A 17,461-nucleotide genomic window follows, 5' to 3' on the forward strand; every position below is an offset into this window, starting at 1 on the left:
ACACAGTCCTGTCTGACCGCGTCCTCAAGCCCCTTCCCCGGAGGCGTGCTACCAAGAGGAGGAATGCGACAGTGTTCGAGCGGGGACCCTCACCGGTTTTTGCAATGTGGACAAGCCATCCTCTAACCTTTCGATAACCAGGAAAGAGCCAGAAGCCTATCAGAAGGCATTTTACAGCCCAGCTGAGTTATTAAAACACCTTCCAGATCTGTTTACTTCAAAGTGCCTCTTCTACCTCTTCACCAGTTTAAACCGCAGGGTCCCCTTTGCTGACCTGCCTTCATGCCTGTGAACCCCCTGCTGGGACCCCATGGGCATCGGGCCCCACCCTCTGTCCCTGTCCTGGGACCCAGGAGCTTCCACCCAGCACCCAGGCCTCCTCCCTCCTTCCTCGCCTCGACTCCACCAACCTCCACCTACCGTCTCCAGCAGCCCCAAGCCTCCTCTGGAGCACCACCTCTCCACCCTCCAGAACTGTTACTATTCCTAGTGCCCCTCCCGCGTTATTTAGGCCATTGGATCTGGTTTAGCCTCTTCTCTCCGCTACCTTCACCCCAGAGTCGTCATAATTTTGTCCAGCAATGGATCGGAATGTCTCCTACTTTCCCTTCCACCACGCACTGCTCTGCACACCACGGTCAAAGCCAGGCGTCGGGAGACAGAGAAGCAGGTGAGTCTGGAGGCCAACAATCCCATCACACGGGACACTTGGATTTTTCATCAACGTGATTTCTCTCCCATGCCCTGCACGACCATTTAAAAGCCCATAAAAAACATGCTACTAAGTTATGGGGTTTTGGGGTGAGTCGGTGGGCAGTTAGAGGGTTAGAGAGGTAGAAATCGATGTATGTGCTGAACAGGAGTGACCCCGGGTGAGATGAGGGGCCGAGGACGAACCACAGGCCAACCCCTGGGATCTGACCCGTCTCCGTTTCCCTGCGAGCCGCACGCAGAGTGACTCACCGCCTGTTGAGGCGCGCCCGGCAGCAGCTTTGCCGTCGGCAAGACCGAGTACTGCCCGTGGGTGCCGGAGATGGACACGTCCGAGGCCGACTTCTTCACCATTAGACCTGCTGTGAAAACCAACAAGGCAGAGTCTTAACCTCAGTGAAGGTGCCAATGCTTCCCGGCCAAGCCGCGGTGGCGAAGAGCGAGGCAGCAGCGCAGGGCAGTGAGGGGCTGCGTGCTCGGCTGTGGGCATCCAGAGGCCAAGAGTGCCCTGATTCCCCCTCTAACAGCTCCTGCTGTGAACACAGATTCTCTGGAAAAGCATTATTCCATGTCACTGTTAATGTAAATGTGAACCTAAAATCCTGGGGGCTCAAATGTGGTGTAGAGGTCAGTTCGCTTTAGGCGGATTAGAATACGCTATTGTGACGAGGACCAAATTTTTAAAATGTGTTGTGGGCAAAAATCGAAAAAAATCCCAAAGCAGGGGATCCTCTAAGCTGAATTACACGTGCAGCCATTAACAGGACACGTTCTAGAACAACACGTAACGACACAGACATTAGGTGAAGGGCAAATGACCAAACAAAAAAGTTACCAACTTTGTAAAAAACATGGAAATAAGAAGTTGCCTGCGGATGTCGATATGCATAATTGGAGGAAGGCTGGAAGTCCTGTGATTCACAGCTATTATCTCTAGGTAATCAAGTGAAATTAAGAATTCACTTCTTTTTTATATTGACCTATTTTTATACGTTTTCCACAGAAATATATAGGATTTAACGTTTTTATTTACACTTTATTTTCTGAGTATCAACTAGCTCGCCATTGATGATTATTGCGACATGAGCCAAGTTGAACCCGATTCTGAAGGTAAAATCTTAGCAAAATCTAGGTCTAACGGCCACAATCTGGGGGGCGCAGGGGGCAGTAAACAGCAAAGGGAACTAGCCACTGATGAGAAGCACGACCCAACTGTATCAGGTACTGATGACAGGCCGGTGGGAAAAGCACTGGGTCCTGGGGGGCCAGGAGGACCCTCTCCTGGGGGCCTGGGCTGGGAGGAGCGTGTCTGCAGGTCCGAGGCGGTGCCAGGAGCCAGCACTCAAGGGGAGAAGATTCTGGAGGACGCTGCGGGGGAAGCTAAAAAGCGCCCTCTCTTGGCAGAGGCCCCAGTTTCCCATTCTCTGTGGAAGCAGCTAGAAGCAGCTAGAAGCAGAGCGCAGCCACAGGAGGACCCGGACGGCCTCACAAAGGATCGCCGACTGCACCTCCCATATCAAATGTCACAGATTTAAGACAACAAGAGGCCCAAGGAGGGCAGAGGGCAGAGGGCAGAGCGCACGTGGGCCCGGAGGCCGGGGAGGTGACGCAGAGCCGCTGGTGCAGGAGCAGGAGGTGCAGGAGGTGCGCAGCCATTCCCACAGGCGGGAGCCCAGGCAGCGGGTCTTACTTGGAGGGGGCGGCCTCTGTGGCGGGTGAGGCGGCCGCGGCCTGTTGGGAACCGACAGAGACCTACTTGGCGAGCGGAGGCGGTCCCCCACGGCTTCCAGCTCCTGCTTTAACTCCACCAGGGCGGCGTCATCTGGAGGACACGGCGGAACGGAACGGGAGGGAGGTGAGTCGGGTGGGGCTCAGGTGTGCGGAGCCACCTGGGGCAGGAGGGCTCCCCGGGGAGCCGAAGTGTCCCCCTGGCTGCCGGCCCTGGAGGGCAGGACCCAGTGCCTGCTGGGAGCACTCGGGGAACCTCGATAAGACTTGTCCAGACGGGAGAGACACCGAAAATGTGAGAGTACAGAGCCCTCCTTCTAAAGCCCTGGCTCTACACACAAGACAACTGTCTGGGACGCTGAGAACCATCGCACGTCTCTGCCAGCAGGGCAGCCTCCAGCCACAGCCCTCGTGTGGGTGTCCCGGGCACTCAGGTCCCAAACACTCAGCCCCCCTGACGCACCCAGCCAAAGCCTTCCGGGCTCAGAGCAGCACGAGGACGTGCTGCATGTGTGTCATTACATGCATGTATCACATATAAACACAGAACAAGCTCAGGTCTTCTCTCACACGACAACACAGCCTGGTCCATTCATTTTGACTCCAATACCCCGTCCCTCAAATCCATCTGGACGCCCACCAGGTGGCTGGGCAGCCCACACAGCCCCTGTTGCTCTAGTCCTTATTCAAAGAGGCACCTGGCCCTGGCCGGTTAGGCTCAATGGACAGAGCGTCAGCCTGCGGACTGAAGGGTCCCAGGTTCGATTCCAGGTCAGGACACATGCCCCAGTTGTGGGCTCGATCCCCAATAGGAGGTGAGCAGAAGGTAGACAATCAATGATTCTCTCTCATCATTGATGTTTCTATCTCTCTCTCCCTCTCCCTTCCTCTCTGAAATCAATAAAAATATATTTCAAAAAACTATTCAAGAGTCAACTATACTATATAATCTAGGGACGTGCAGTTCAATCCACATGCCTTTCAGTCAATGGTGATATAATGATGCTAATGTTGATATCATTAATTACATATATGTATATGTATAATTATATAATGTATAAAATTGTTACTATGTAACAATATAATGTTATAAGAAAATAAGACCAGCAACTTAGCACACAGATATTGAACATGCCTCTTCCAGGACTGAATCAGAAAAGTTTGGGAGAGAAAAATCAAATCAAATGTAAAATCAGTTCAGAGCTGTGGCCATTTGAATACACAGGAGAAATGGGAATTATCATGAGTCTGGGATGTTAAAGGGGCACCAAAAATTGTAAAACACAAATCACCGGAGAAAACCAGCCTGGCGGTAGCTGCCACCTTCCCAGAGCCCCGTGACCGCCGCTTGCGGTGACCGCGTGGTTTCACCCTCATGGGACCGCGCACTGCCTGTGGCATCATGCAGATAGGCTGAGAAAAGAGCCATCTCGTGCCCAAGGCTGTTAGAAAGGGAAGGCCCGGCTACCTCTGTAGGTCGGATGCTGCTTCTTTTTGGGGAGCGCAGGTGACTTGCTGGGCGGTGCCGCCATGGAGCTGGGGGCATCAGCAAGGTCGTCCCCGCCCAGCTCACTGTCTGAGACCACAGGCTGACTCAGTTCATCCAAATAGTCTTCGTCCTCTTCGAGAATATCCCCTTGGGAACAAGGGAGACACAGACGATTAGGGTGGAAGGCCATCACTTTCATGGGGGGCCTGTCCGACCCCGTGGTGTCAGGACCCCTCGGCCCACCTGATGGTAGACCACAGGAGCCCACGTGACCCCAGGGACGGGCCCTGAATTCCATTCATCCCTGGGACGGGGACCAAAGCGAAGCCCTGACATCGTCAAAACCACTGCTTTCAAGTAGGTTTCGACGTCTCCGGTCCTAGTTGCCGTTTCACACATCATCCTGCACACGAACGCTGCCCACCCCATCACCGGGCAAACAGCACCGCAGCCCCTGTGTCCGTCCCCAGGCCGTGCTCGGGAGGGCTCCTGACAGCCCCGCCCATGGCGGGGAGCACGGCCTCCTGCCCGCCTTGCCACCCGGCCAGAAGGCCGGCCAGGGCCACTCACCCTCCGACTCGTAGTCCGAGCTGGTGAGGTCGAAGCCCTCCTCCAGCAGGCAGGAGTTGGCGGTGGGCGACACGGGCGCCAGGCTCTCCCGCTTCCGCAGGATCTCGGCCTGCAGCCCCGTCAGCCAGTCCTTGGTCTTCGGCCGGATCTGCACGGCCCTGCCTTTCACCTGCGAGGGACAGTGCCTCCGAGTGAGCGCAGGCGCCCGCCGAGCCCGCGGCGGCCCAGGGCTTCCCGCTCCAACGCATGTGTCGGGAGCCGGGCCAGCTTCACGCCCCCGAGCACAGCGGAGGGTCCTGGCCTCGGGCAGGCTCGCGCCGGGTCTAAGTAGAAGTCAAACCCTCGTCTTCAGCTTTTCGTTCCGCGTGAATTTAAAATCGACCGGGGCATCGTCAACGTGGACAACCCTGGGCTGCCTGCTCCAAAATGCACCCTCTGAAAGGCGGGGACCTTCTCCTGCCAAGGGCCACTGGATGTTGGTAACACCGTTTGCAGACCATGCAAAACGACCAGCTTAAAAATCAGCCTGCTGTACTGGTCAAACATTTAACTCACTCACCCCTAGCGCCTGGGCCGGGGCCAGACCAAATGATTTCTTTTTATACGGCCCTCGGGCCAGACATTCCCCACCCCTGCTCTAAAGAGAAAGATAGCAACACTCGCACACGGAGGCGTGAGCAAGAGCAGACCCAGGAACCCAGCGGGAACGAGACTCCAAAACTTGTTCTTTCTCCCAAATTCTGCAAGCAGCCTGGGCTGGGCATTAGACAGCTCAACGAAGGTACCAGGATGAGGTGCCCGGTGAAGGGTCCCGGCCTCTGCCCTCACGCGGCGCCTACACCTAAAGGCCCGGCGAGGAGAGGGGACGCATGGCCCCGAGGACGCACAGGACCAAGCGGCCTCACCTTCATGCCGTCCACATCGAGGACGCTGAGAGCCGAGTGACTGTCTGCAAACGTCACCAGCATCTGCCCCTGGTTGATCCTGGAATAAAGGAAACAGTCCTGTCAACCCCGAGAGAGACTGGGCCGCTCCCACGGCCCGGATGGCACCCCCGCGGCCGCCCGCCGGGCGGGGCAGTGGTCACCTGACAAGGACGATCGTCCCGTAATTCTCCAGGGTCTGCATGAGCTCGGTGCGCACATCCTCCGGAAACTCGTCTTTCTCCTCGGAGGTGGGCGACTGGAGGTTGACGACGACGGTGGCGTCCAGGGGGCCCTGGAAAGAGGACACTTCCTGGAACACCCTCTCCCGGGCACCCACGTCAACTTCTTGAACTTCCACCTCCACGATGGCCAGCACGGGTCTGTGTTAGACACGGAGGGAAGACGGGCAGCCGTTAGCCCGGGCGCGACGGCCACACCGCGCCCCTCAGTTCCCGGAGCCCCTGCGAACAGACACCGCCAACAGCCCCCGAGGCGGCCCCAGAGCGCCCTGCGGCCTCGCGGGGCGGTCCCGGGGTCTCCGTCTTCCTGGGGGTCTCAGCAGAGGAGCGTGTGCCCGAGGCAGCGAGCACCGTACCTGTGGTCCGACGCCTGCAGCTCCGCTCGGCCGTAATACTTGAGGGATCCGGGAGACCAGGTGTGTCTGACCGTGGTGTCTGCATCGAGGTCGCTGTCTAGGAGGTTGAGTTCTCCAGCTACTCACAGGGTTCCAATCCAGAGACCCACAGACAACACAACATGGTGTCAACACACGCGAATGCCGAACACAGAACGGGTACCACAGGGACGGGCCACGCGTGTCTCAGACTCGTTCGCTCTGACCCCTTGAACCTGGGGTAAAGAGCTTCTCCCACGGGCACAGTGGGGGGGTGGGCGCACAGAAATCACTCTGTGGGGCTTCCGTCTGGGGCACAGGGATGCAGGTCTGCAGCCCTCTGCACAGCAGGAGATGCCAGGCCGAGGCCGAGGCTGGGGACACAAGGCCGCTCGGTGCCCCAAACTGATCTGAACTAAACGTATCTTTCAATCTGCAGGTGTGACTTCCTGGCTTTGAAATCTCAGCAAGTGTCTCACCAGAGAAGTTGACTGGTTTATGTCCCAGATTACAGGTGGTTTAATTGTATTTTATCTTATTATTTTTTAAACATTTAACTTATTTGAAAATAATTTCAAAATTATAGAAAAGTTCAAGGAACACCCATACATCCTTTTCCCAGATTCCATTTTGCTCCATTTGCTTTTTTAAAAAAAATTACCTTTACTGTTGAAAGTATTATAGACATCCCCCCGCCCCCCCTTTTTTTCCCATTGACCCCTTCCACCCCGCACCCGCTCCCCCAGGCCTTCACTACACTACTGTCTGTGTCCATGGGCTGCGCATCTATGCATATAAGGTCCCCGGTTAATCAAGCCCCCCCCCCAACCCCCCACCTTCCTTCTAATTTTAAATCAACTGCACTTCATAGCTGGGTCATCGGTCCAGACAGACTGAAGCTAAATGATAGCAAACTCTCATCTTTCCCCTGTTCGGTTCGGAACCGGGGCTGCGGCAGATGAGGGTGTGGTGGGAAGGAGCGGCCTGGGTGGTGGGCAGCTGGGTGGGGCAGGCAGTGGGGAAGGTGTGGCTTCTCTCCTGTTCCCATGGGAACAGAGGTGGGCGGGGTGGGGGTGGGGACAGCTGTGGGGCAGGGATGGGGAGTCAGGAGCAGGTCCTTTCAGACCGGCCTCTAGAGATAGGACGGGGGGAGCTCCCCAGAGCGCAACCTCCGAAGCGCAGGGGCCGGCGCTGGGATGACCTGTGCGTAGCTTTGGGTTGTCAAGGACACGTTCCTGATATAACAGAGTGTTGGGCTGGATCAACGTGACTTTCCCCGGTGGTGCTGACCACTCCCCGCCCCACCAGCTCCGAGAGCGCACGGCTCCCACGCACCGGTCCTGTCGAAGGGGTGCCTCTTCCTCCACCACAGGACCCGGTCCGTCCAGGCCGGGGTGCGGCATTTGTCGCTCGTGTCGTAGGCGGCGGAGCCAACGTCGTACTTGTAGGTGGGTCCAAAATTAATGCTGCCTTCATGAAAGTCTTTAAAAATCTAGTGGGAGGAAAAGAAGCCACACGCTCAGCTTGGTTCTCTGCGTTCCTAAGTCACAGAGCCTACGTCACACTTACAAATATGTCTGAAACTGGACACGTGTGTGCCTCTTAATTAGCAAAACAGTGATGACTGTTCACCTGTCTGACGCACTAATATTGGTGCGCCCCCTCCCCCAACACCCGACCTATCACACTGTCTGCTCGTTGGCCCCACGGACAGTGACAGGCACGAGGCGGGGATGCCCAGCCCACACCCAGCAAGGCCTTAACCGGTGCTTGTTAACTAGGCGAATGGTGTGAACAGAAGCCCAGAGTGAAGTCGAGCTCTCCTCCGTCTTCCTTCCGCTCTGGGTCCAGCCTTGGTTCCGGGGAGGCCCAGGAGCAGCCGCCTGCTCAGTGCATGAGTGGGAGGGTGCGGAGGACACTGGTGGGAGGAAGCAAGAGCCACCTGTCCCAGGAAGGAACGGCGTCTGACATCCCCACCTGGCCACCCTCAGCGCCCGTGCAGGGCAGGGCTGAGGGGGATGGGCAGGGAACACCTGGAGGAACAGGCGGACCTCGCTGAAGGTGAGATCTGACTCCCCAGTTCTCATGCATTTGAACCCGCCGCCTTCTCAGAAGGGAAAGGGAAGTAGCTGTGCTTCCCTCACCTCAGCCCGGCTGCGGGAAAGCTAACAGGCACCAGTATTAGCTGGAGGAGGGAAGAAGTTTGGGGCACCTGGAGGCTAGCCAGGGTGACCTGGCAGAACTGAGGGTGTCATGGCCCACGGAGTCACTAAAATCTGCACATGGGTCACGTCAGGGGAAAGCATGAGCCGTGTAGTTCCAGTCTTGGACAGTATCAGAGCCCTGTTACTGACCCCTGTGACCTTGGATGAATTATTTGACCTTAGCCTCAGTTTTCTTATCTATAAAATGGGTATAATAACTAATTTGTAGGATGGCCTTGAGAATTGACCATACAAATGGGCGTGTAAAATATATATCAATGCTGGTCTGATTTGTTAGTGTCTACACCAATGAGAAATTGAGATAGCACCCAAATCCAGTACTTTGAGCAGAGTCTGAAGAGTCCCTTGCTGGTTTAGAACAGCTGAAGGACAGCAGTCCCTGCAAGGTGTGCACGGGAGCATGAGCGGGTTGCTCAGACGCTGCGACGGGGCCATTCCAAGCTCAGATGCTGTGACTCCCACCGAGTGCAGCTCTTTTCTGGTTTGACAGGTAAGGACAGCAACCCCCTCCCCGCACAGAGCACAGGGCTCCTGCTGCCTCCAGCTCCTGCAGCCGCCGGCTCCTGCAGCTGGCTACCGTGCCTGCGCTGTGCTTTCACACGATGGCCCCTGTGCCGTGAGAGGACACAGACCCGAACACAGCCCGTGGGGGGTGAACAGGACGTGTGTGTGTGTGTGTGTGTGTGTGTGTGTGTGTACGGACAATCACACACATTTCCTACAACGTCAGGATCCCCTTTACTCCTGGAACTTAACTTGCCAGACAGGAGCGTGCACATTTAGTAGATGTTATTCCCTGTTGGGGCAGCTGCCAAAACCGCTTTAAAAGCACAACTTACTTTTCCACTGGATTTCTGCAGCTGTAGCTGATCAAACTCCAGAAGTTTCTTCCAGTCTTGGCGCTTAACAAAATAGAAGACTTCTTCGTATGTGAGATCGATTCGGTAGTTGAAGTCGCCACACCAAAACACGTAGTCATGAGAAAAGATGTTTCTTCCCTAAATTGTAAAGGAAATCGCAGTCGTTCAGGCCCATCTTCCAGGGAAGGTGGGAGGGGCAGGAAAGCTCACCGCGCAGGCGACAAGCAGACTCATTTTCTTAAATGTTACTTTGAAAGTCTTCTGCTAAAGTGTCTTATGTTTCACTCATCCCTGAGGCCTACGGGGAGCTCCTAGGAGGCTTACTGTTTATTTTAAATAATCATGTTTTGGAGTGGTTTGGAGAAGTTTCCCACTCTTCCCGGTGGCATAGCTGCCAACACCTGCTCTGCTGATCCCCTGATGGGCAGGCTGAGCTCCTGCCGTTACCTCCAGACCCCCAGGGCCGTCCAAACAGACCGGGCTGTGAGGATGAGGTTTAAGGAAATCAGTAAAATCGCACAGGACACGCAACTTCATAAACCTTCATGGATTTCATACATTTTCTGTTTTTTGTTTTTTTTTCCTTTTTCCTCTTTCTTTTGTTAATCCTCACCCAAGGATATTTTCCCATTGATTTTTAGGGAGAGTGGAAGAGAGAGGGAAAGAGAGAGAAACACTGATGTATGAGAAACACATCAACTGGCTGCCTCCTACACACACCCAGACCAGGGCCTGGGCTGGGGAGGAGCCTGCAATCAAGGTACGTGCCCTTGACTGCAATCGAACCCGGACCCTTTGGTCTGCAAGCCGACGCTCTATCCACTGGGCCACACTGGCCAGGGCAGGATTTCATACATTTTTATCTGTGACCCTCCCTCCCCGCCTTGCCCTCCTCCCCGCAGGAATCACGGTGAGAGCGGCTGCTTCCTATCACCTGTCCCCAGGGCTGGGCTCTGTTCCGGGCAGTGCCCTCACGGCAGCCCCTGCAGCACACCCTGCCGGCTCTTCTTCCAGGTTAAAAAAAAAAGTTCAGGAAAACTGGCTGAAGGCTACACAACTAGCGTGTGATAAGGACAAGATCTGAACGAGGCTCCCAAATCTGTTTCTGTCCTGCCACACTCTGCGGCATCCCCACTCCCCCAACCACAGCAATCATCTGGGCAGGAGATTAGAGTGACCAGGACCACATACAGTGAGTGCCGGAGCAGGCCGTCCAGAACCTTCTGTGGTGATGGAGGCGGTCCCGCCCACGCTATCGGAGCCGGGACCGCCACCCGCTGCAGCCTCCAAGCACTTGCAATGCGGCCAGTACGACCGAGGGAGCTTTGTTTAATTTTAATTAATTTCCATGTAAATAGCCATCATGTGGCTAGTAGCTACTTTACTGGATAGTGCAGGTGTGGAGTGTTAACTTCTAGGTGCTGTGCCTTCATTATTTCCACTGTTGAAAAAGGAGCTACGTATCTTTTCATTACTTTGAGTGTGTCCTTCCAATAGGTCATATTTTGAATGCACTGTGAAGGGACAAGGTTGGGCTTTTTAAATTACACAGACACACAAGGAGAATATGCATAATGCCCTAGGCCAGTGACGGCGAACCTTCTGAGCTCGGCGTGTCAGCATTTTGAAAAACCCTAACTTAACTCTGGTGCCGTGTCACATATAGAAATTTTTTGATCTTTGCAATCATAGTAAAACAAAGGCTTATATTTTTGATATTTATTTTATAGATTTAAATGCCATTTAACAGAGAAAAATCAACCAAAAAAATGAGTTCTCGTGTCACCTCTGACACACGTGTCATAGGTTCGCCATCACTGCCCTACATGGTCTGGAAAATGACAAAGTGCCAATTTCCCAAACTCATTTGTTTCTTCTTCAACCCAAGACCCAAACACGACGACAAGGGCTGCAGCCCTCATTACTGAAAACGAAGGGCTTTTCGCTTTAAGCGCTTGTGCAGCCTCGTAAAGGAGATGCCAGGTTTCAGGGATCTGGCTCCTGATGAAGAGCTCCGGGACCTAATGGGCCGTGTCGCTGACACTGTGGCAGGCACAGCTGAGGTCTCTCCTCCCTCCGGGAGACAGGTGGCTTGCAGAAGGCTGAAGGCGTGCGGGCCAGGTTGGCACAGAACGCAGAACCTTCAAACCTGAATGTGGAGGAAAATCTGCCGGCTTCAGAATGAAAAGCTCTGGATCACCACTAGAGGGCAGCGCAACGCACGTCACTGGTGACCCTGTGACCAGAGGGGCCATCCAGGGCTATTGAGCCAAAAACTGCCCGGTTTTGAAAAGGGGCCTTATCTGAGCCACCACAGAACGGATGTGCCAAGACTGTGAATCTCAAGAGAACTGAGCCTCGTGCTGTTCTTCAGCAGCTCGGACGAAGAGCGGACACATCGGTTTTCCTTCCCCATTCCACACACTCGAATCAGAAAACCGGAAAATGCACGTGAGAAAACGCAGGGTATGAAGAGACGTATGAAGATGAGGCTTGATCCTCCCGGCTGGACGCCTGGGCTGGCCTCCACTGTGCCAGCTGAGGTCACTCCCTCCCCCAGCACAAGTGCCCCAGGCGGGGACCCTGCTCTGGGGGCGTCCCCAGTGCCTGCCCGTATTCTCAGCTCAGAAGCCCGCGTGTGGGGGCCTGAGCACGGAGGCCAGAGCGTGCCCCACCTCCTGGCCCCCCCCAACCCCTGCTGCCCGCTGCCCGCTGCCCGCCCGGCAGCCCTCACCATGGGGAAGCTGAGCCTCTGGGTGATCTCCCTGTAGTCCTCGTTCCGCTCCTTCACCTGCGACTGCCCGGCCGTCAGGTGGCTGCACACGAAGCAGAAGCTGGTGCTGTGGAACTGGAAGCGGATGCCCACGGCGCCCTTGTTGCCCGCCTTCCCGCCCATGCCCGTCTTCACCGTGTCGATGGCCACCTCCCTGGAACAGAATGAGCACAGGCGGTGGCTTCTTAGTGGCTTCGGGGAAGCGCATCGACCTGTTCGGCTACAGTAAGAGCCGGGCCGCAGCCCGAGGCTGCAGCTGAGGACTCCAAAACCACCTGCTCAGAGCGTTTAATCCCGTCTTCAGGCGCGACCACCAGCAGCTCCGCGGTCCCTGACCTCCTCCCGCCCGCACTGGCACTGTCGGCAGCCGCCCGTGGGTCTGGAGTGCCTCTCCCACAGCCCCAACTCTCAAGGGCAGGGCTCGGCACCCACAAAAGCACCCCACAAAGCAGCTCTGAAGCCGACCCACCTCCATCCCTGCTTCCTGATCTGAGTGCTCGCTGCCAGCACGGACGGCACCACCCGCCACCCCGCCCGGCTTCCCTGCAAAGCTCAGGAGGTGCCACCAGGGATCAACATGTTTAAGGAGCAGGGAGCATCCAGGGAGCGGGCAGGTGGTTCAATGCAGGCTCCTGATCGCCTTAAAGTGCCAACGTACAATGCACACGAGTGGGTGCGCAGGTGACAGACCGAGGCCCACACCTGCTGCAGAGGCTTTCTGCCCACGTGTCTTAGATTTATTTTTTAAAAAAAGAGGCAAAGCATTGGCATTTCCTGCTGAGTTACTCAGCTCTTGGTCAGAGGTTTCCCGACTAAAATGTCAACAAGGCATTATCCATCCCCTCCCTTGTGCAGAACTGAGCTGGGTGACTAAGACTCCTGAAGGGGCCCCGCTTCCTAAGCTAGCTGGCCCCATTGTGGCTTGTTCACTGCTAGACAATGTTCTATTCAGCCTAGTTTCTCCTGGGGGTTTGCTTCCATTTATCTAGAATAATGGCAGGACGAAGAGGAAGTCAGAACAAAGCACCATGACCAACGACCCTGTCTCTCCCCCGCCACCCCGCCCCCCCCCCCCCCCCCCCCCATGCTCGGAAACTCCAGGTTCCTACCTGATGAACGGGACGTGGTAGGGACGGACAAAGATATAGAGACAGACGCCCACCAGCTGTGCCGAGGTCAAGAGAATGTACCTATGGGAGCGTGAGATGGCTTTCTGAAGCTGCTCGCCCCACATCTTTCTGTTGGTGGTGCTGGGAGAGGAAAGGAGACAAAGACGCCAGTCACCGTCGGCTGGCCGTGGGTTCTCCCCCCTCCAGCCCGCCCGCCAGCCCCAGCCTGATCCTTCACACGCGTGACGGCCCTCGGTTGCCCTCCCTGACGGGGTCGGGCTCCATGCAGCACTGGACTGGCCGTTTGTTGCTGGCTGCGTCACACCCACCCCAGCAGTACTCCCCACCCCGCCACCTAAGGCCCAGCACGGGCCCTGCTCCTAGGAGCTCCACAGAGTCAGGGCTTATGATTTGTTCAGAAAGTTCCTGAAATGAAGCTGTGCCAGTTTAGGAAAGAAAAGGTGTCGTTGACTTTATACTCCACGTGACTCAGGGGTGGGAAGCAGAGCGGTGCCTCCTCCCACACTCCTCTCCCCTCTCCCCAGGAAAGGTGACTCGGCACCCTCTGCGGACCTCCACCCACACCCTCCAGCTCACAGCAGGATGCAGCCTGGTGGCCAGAGGCCGCAGCTCAGAGAGCCTGCTCCCCACCCGCCCTTCTCCCTCCCTCAGCAGAGAGAGGCGTGGGGAAGGGCAGACAGCGGCCCCTCCGACCGAGGGGCCCAGGCCAGCAGACGCAGACACAGATGGCCTGTGCCCTGCACCTGGCCCGGGAACCCCCAGCGAGTTTCACGTCTCTCTCCTGCACCCTGGCCGCCTACCTGGCATTGACGATATTCCCCGCACTCAGTTCCACCATCTCTTCAAACCCCACGGCAAATATGTCAGCTGGGCTGCTGTCATCTGGGGGCAAGGCAGGAGATGAAGGAAGTCAGACCCCCCATGGCCAGCCTGAGCTCAGTCGTGGGGCGCCACATTGGCCTGTGGGCGCAGGGATCCCTCTGCCCAGGTGCATTCATCCAGTCCCCTGGGCAGAGCTCCGCACAGGCCCACATCCCCTCCATCCCCCGCTGTGCATGTGGCCTTTCTCCTCTGCATCCTGGGGCAGGTGCCTGCACCTCACCAGCGGCCACGAAGTGTCAATCAGAGGCCGTGTAAGCCCCACCCTGCCAGGTGTGTCCTAAGAGCCTCTTCCTCCCGGTGACGTCACAGGCGTCACACCTTCTCCCCGGGTTCCCAGGGGCAGGCACTGTCTCATACTTGTCTGGGCCCCACGAGTGCTTTCCGGGCGGGGCCCAGCCTTCCCCGGGGAGCAACCGACAGGAAGCACAGCACGTGGAGGGGTGTGAGCCATGCGTCCTGTGTGCCCTTTAACAGGGAAGCTGAGGCCACTGGCCACCTCTCTCCAGGCACGTCCTTCTGACACTCAGCGTCCTGAGCCAGGAAGCCAGCAGCTCTCGAGCTGCAGCAAGTGACACCCCTCCCTCCCTGACTCCATCCAAAAGGCCAGTGTCCACGGCCTTCCTGTTGGCCACACAGGACACCTGGGCCCTCAAGCTTCACTGGCTTAGAGTTTCTTTTCTTTCTTTAAAGAAAAAAAAAACACTGTTCCTCTGATCTGCGTGGCAACAGCCACACCCCTTCTCTCTCCCGAATGCGGTACGTTTTAGTGGGAGCCCTGGTGCACCCTCAATCCCACTAGAATCCCCTGCGCAGTAAGAGGCAGGGTGCTGTCAGCACCCACCTGCTCCTGCAGACAAATGAAGATGAGCCATTTGAGCAAAAGGAGCTGCAGTCGGCCCAGCCTGTGCGCTTACAGGGCCTGCCTGGGGCGAGCGGGGGTGGCATTCACAGACACAAGAATCCCAGCGACCCCAAATGGCAGACGCGAGCTCCCCTGACCCCCGAGGCAGCAAGGGGGTGCAGACTGCCTGCCTGGCTGGGATGGGGCTCTCCTGGCAGCGAGGGGCTCCTGCTCCTCCCGCTGGATCCGGAAGAGACTCCAGGGAGCCGGAGGGAGCGAGCCCCTGGGTGTGTGCTGACCGCAGGAAACTCATTTCCTCCTCCAGTCTGAGCTCTGAGGCCTTTACATGCTACCTCGAAAGACCTAAGACAGGAGGTGACGTGTCAAATTTGGGATTATTTCCTTCTTAAAAGGCACACAAAGCCATGGCTTGATGAGGCTGCATCTGTTGCACGGTTGGTTTGGGGGAAAGCAGGAGCGGACGTTCGAGGCCAGTGCTGCCGTGGCCAGTGCTGCCGTGGCCAGCGGTGCTGTGGCCAGCGGTGCCGTGGCCAGCGGTGCCGTGGCCAGCGGTGCCGTGAACCACGTGCCCGGCCCCTCACAGGAACATGATTCCAGAGGCCGCCTCTTCCTCCTTAGACAGGAGGTTCTACTGATCAAAACCTAAAACCTGCGAATCTCCGTGTGTGAAGGGGGCAGAGAGTTGCGGCTGTGAGAACCCTAAACGCTTGGATGAGAGAAGGCGGCGGGTAGTCCATGTGCCAGGGGTGCTCTGAGGGTAGACCCTGTGCTCTCTAAACCCCGAGGGGGCGGGAACCCCAAACACCACATTTCACGGGTCAACCGCTATGGAAAACGGCTCGATGGAATGGGCGCTCACCCTGGGGCTCGGGCTCGGAAAGCCTGGGCGAGTCCAGCAGCCACTCGGCGAGCTCGGCGGTCCCGAGCAGGTTGCTCCGGAACTGCTTCCCTCCGTTCACGTTCCAGGTCCCCATGGCGACACGGACCCGCTTGTAATTTGTGAACTCCGCCTGGCGCTCCGACATCGCCCTCAGGATCCTGGGAGTCACTGCAGGGAGGCAACACAGAGCATGTCTGATCACAACCAAGCCCCTGCCTCCTCCGGAAACACGGACGGGGTGGGGTCTCTGTCTGCGAGAGAGGGTGCCTCTCTCCTGCCTCCTTGTGTGGCCGCACGGGAATGACCATCTCATAAAAGAGCAGCGTAGGTCCCTGGCCAGGCTCCGCCACAGCCACAGGCAGAGCACACGCCCCCGCCACCCGCCCTCAGGCTCAGGGGAGTGTCTGCCACCCGCCACCTGGGATGACATGCGGGGTGGGGAGGGCTGGCTGGCACCAGGCGAGCGGAGAGGCAGCCCCGTACCCAGCAGGGCCGTGTTGTCCAGTAGCATCCTTCCCTTGTCGGCCGCCTCCTCCGTGTAGACGTCCCCGACCAGCAGCAGCTTGATGGCCTCCTGCTTCACGCCGTCGAAGAAGTTGGACTGGATGGTGCGGGACACGGACCGGGCCCCGTCCTTCAGCTTCCCTACCTGCCGAGAGCGGGACACAGACCGTGAGAGGCATCCACACGCCACCCCCCGCCATCCCCAGGCCCTGGCCTGCCCCCACCTTGGCCTTCCCCTCCAGGGCGCGGCTGCCCGTGAACATCTTGCTCAGGCTGTGCCCGTTCAGAGACCACATGGCTTTGAAGGACTCCACGAAGCGGTCGGCGATGGGCTTTGAATTCAGCCCGAGGCTCCTGAGCTGCAGGTGAAGGACCTGGCGAGAGTGAGGACAAGGGTCATCGGCGTCCCCCCGGGAGCTCCCCCAGCTGCCCGCTCACCCCACCCGGGGGTTCCCTCTCCTCCAGAGGACGAGGAACCCTTGAGCAGAGAAGGGGGCCTGCACCACAGCTACCCCCACGTTACCATCCCACCCAGCCTCCTCTGACCCCCGAACGATGTCCCTGCCCCACCACCAGAGGGTGCACAGCGAGGAGGGCAGTTGGCCTGCAAGCGGGAAGCCAGGAGGGATCACGCAGACACACAGACAGACTGGGGTTCCCTCCGAGGCCTCTAGCCAGCCTCTCGCACAGCCTCTCCCCGCCTCTGCCCGGCAGTGTGCTCACAATACTCCCACCCAGAGCCCTGCTCCCCCAGGTGCACCTGGCACCTCGGCCCCCACGTCGGACGGAGATGCATGAAAGTGTGTCTGACGGGTCAGAGGCAAGCCAGCCCCCCCGGAGACCTCGCCAGGTGCCTAGCACATCCCGCCCCCCTCCCCAGTGACGCCCTCATCCTGCCCATGGAGGCCCAGGCCCAGCCTGCCCCGCTGAAGGCACGGACACGACAGAGGGCCGAGGGGCCGGGGCAGGACAGACCTCAAGCGCAATGAAGCTCTGCACCGTGTTGGTTCGGTCCAGGCAGTCGAGACAGTTCATCCGCAAAGTGCCTTTCTGAAAACTTAGGAAAACAGGAAATAAACGGTTACGTGTTGTGTTAGAAGGAGCAATGGCTGCAGCACAGTGGCCTGTGTGTAACGTAGGCCCTTCAAAATGTGTGCCCCTCGTAGCTCACCAGGACCCCAGCACACGGGGTCGGCAGCCCGCACACCCGGGTCATTCTAAACACAGTCGATTCCCGTGATTCACTGCAGTAACGCTCAGGAAGTGGCCGTGAACTATCGGTGAACCACTAGTCCACGAGCAAATCCT

The 17,461-nt window shown here is 57.5% G+C and overlaps 1 protein-coding gene across 1 annotated transcript in view; it reads right to left on the minus strand.

Annotated features, from left to right (window-relative positions):
* Positions 1-17,461, minus strand: part of SYNJ2 (synaptojanin 2) — a 52,209-nt gene that overhangs the window by 8,093 nt on the left and 26,655 nt on the right. Inside the window, exons 8-23 of the mRNA XM_070419073.1 lie at positions 17,129-17,210; positions 16,378-16,527; positions 16,133-16,298; positions 15,629-15,817; positions 13,826-13,907; positions 13,005-13,145; positions 11,857-12,049; positions 9,102-9,260; positions 7,373-7,529; positions 6,020-6,137; positions 5,586-5,804; positions 5,404-5,482; positions 4,499-4,667; positions 3,908-4,075; positions 2,402-2,533; positions 964-1,073 (exon numbers count right to left, since the gene is read on the minus strand). Coding sequence (XP_070275174.1) covers positions 964-1,073; positions 2,402-2,533; positions 3,908-4,075; positions 4,499-4,667; positions 5,404-5,482; positions 5,586-5,804; positions 6,020-6,137; positions 7,373-7,529; positions 9,102-9,260; positions 11,857-12,049; positions 13,005-13,145; positions 13,826-13,907; positions 15,629-15,817; positions 16,133-16,298; positions 16,378-16,527; positions 17,129-17,210 — 2,314 coding nt within the window. The remainder of the gene's footprint in view (positions 1-963; positions 1,074-2,401; positions 2,534-3,907; positions 4,076-4,498; positions 4,668-5,403; positions 5,483-5,585; positions 5,805-6,019; positions 6,138-7,372; positions 7,530-9,101; positions 9,261-11,856; positions 12,050-13,004; positions 13,146-13,825; positions 13,908-15,628; positions 15,818-16,132; positions 16,299-16,377; positions 16,528-17,128; positions 17,211-17,461) is intronic.

This window comes from Myotis yumanensis, unplaced genomic scaffold (assembly GCF_028538775.1).
Source record: "Myotis yumanensis isolate MYYU_CA2020_CCGP unplaced genomic scaffold, mMyoYum1.0.hap1 SCAF_6, whole genome shotgun sequence".
In the NCBI taxonomy this organism is placed as follows: domain Eukaryota; kingdom Metazoa; phylum Chordata; class Mammalia; order Chiroptera; family Vespertilionidae; genus Myotis; species Myotis yumanensis.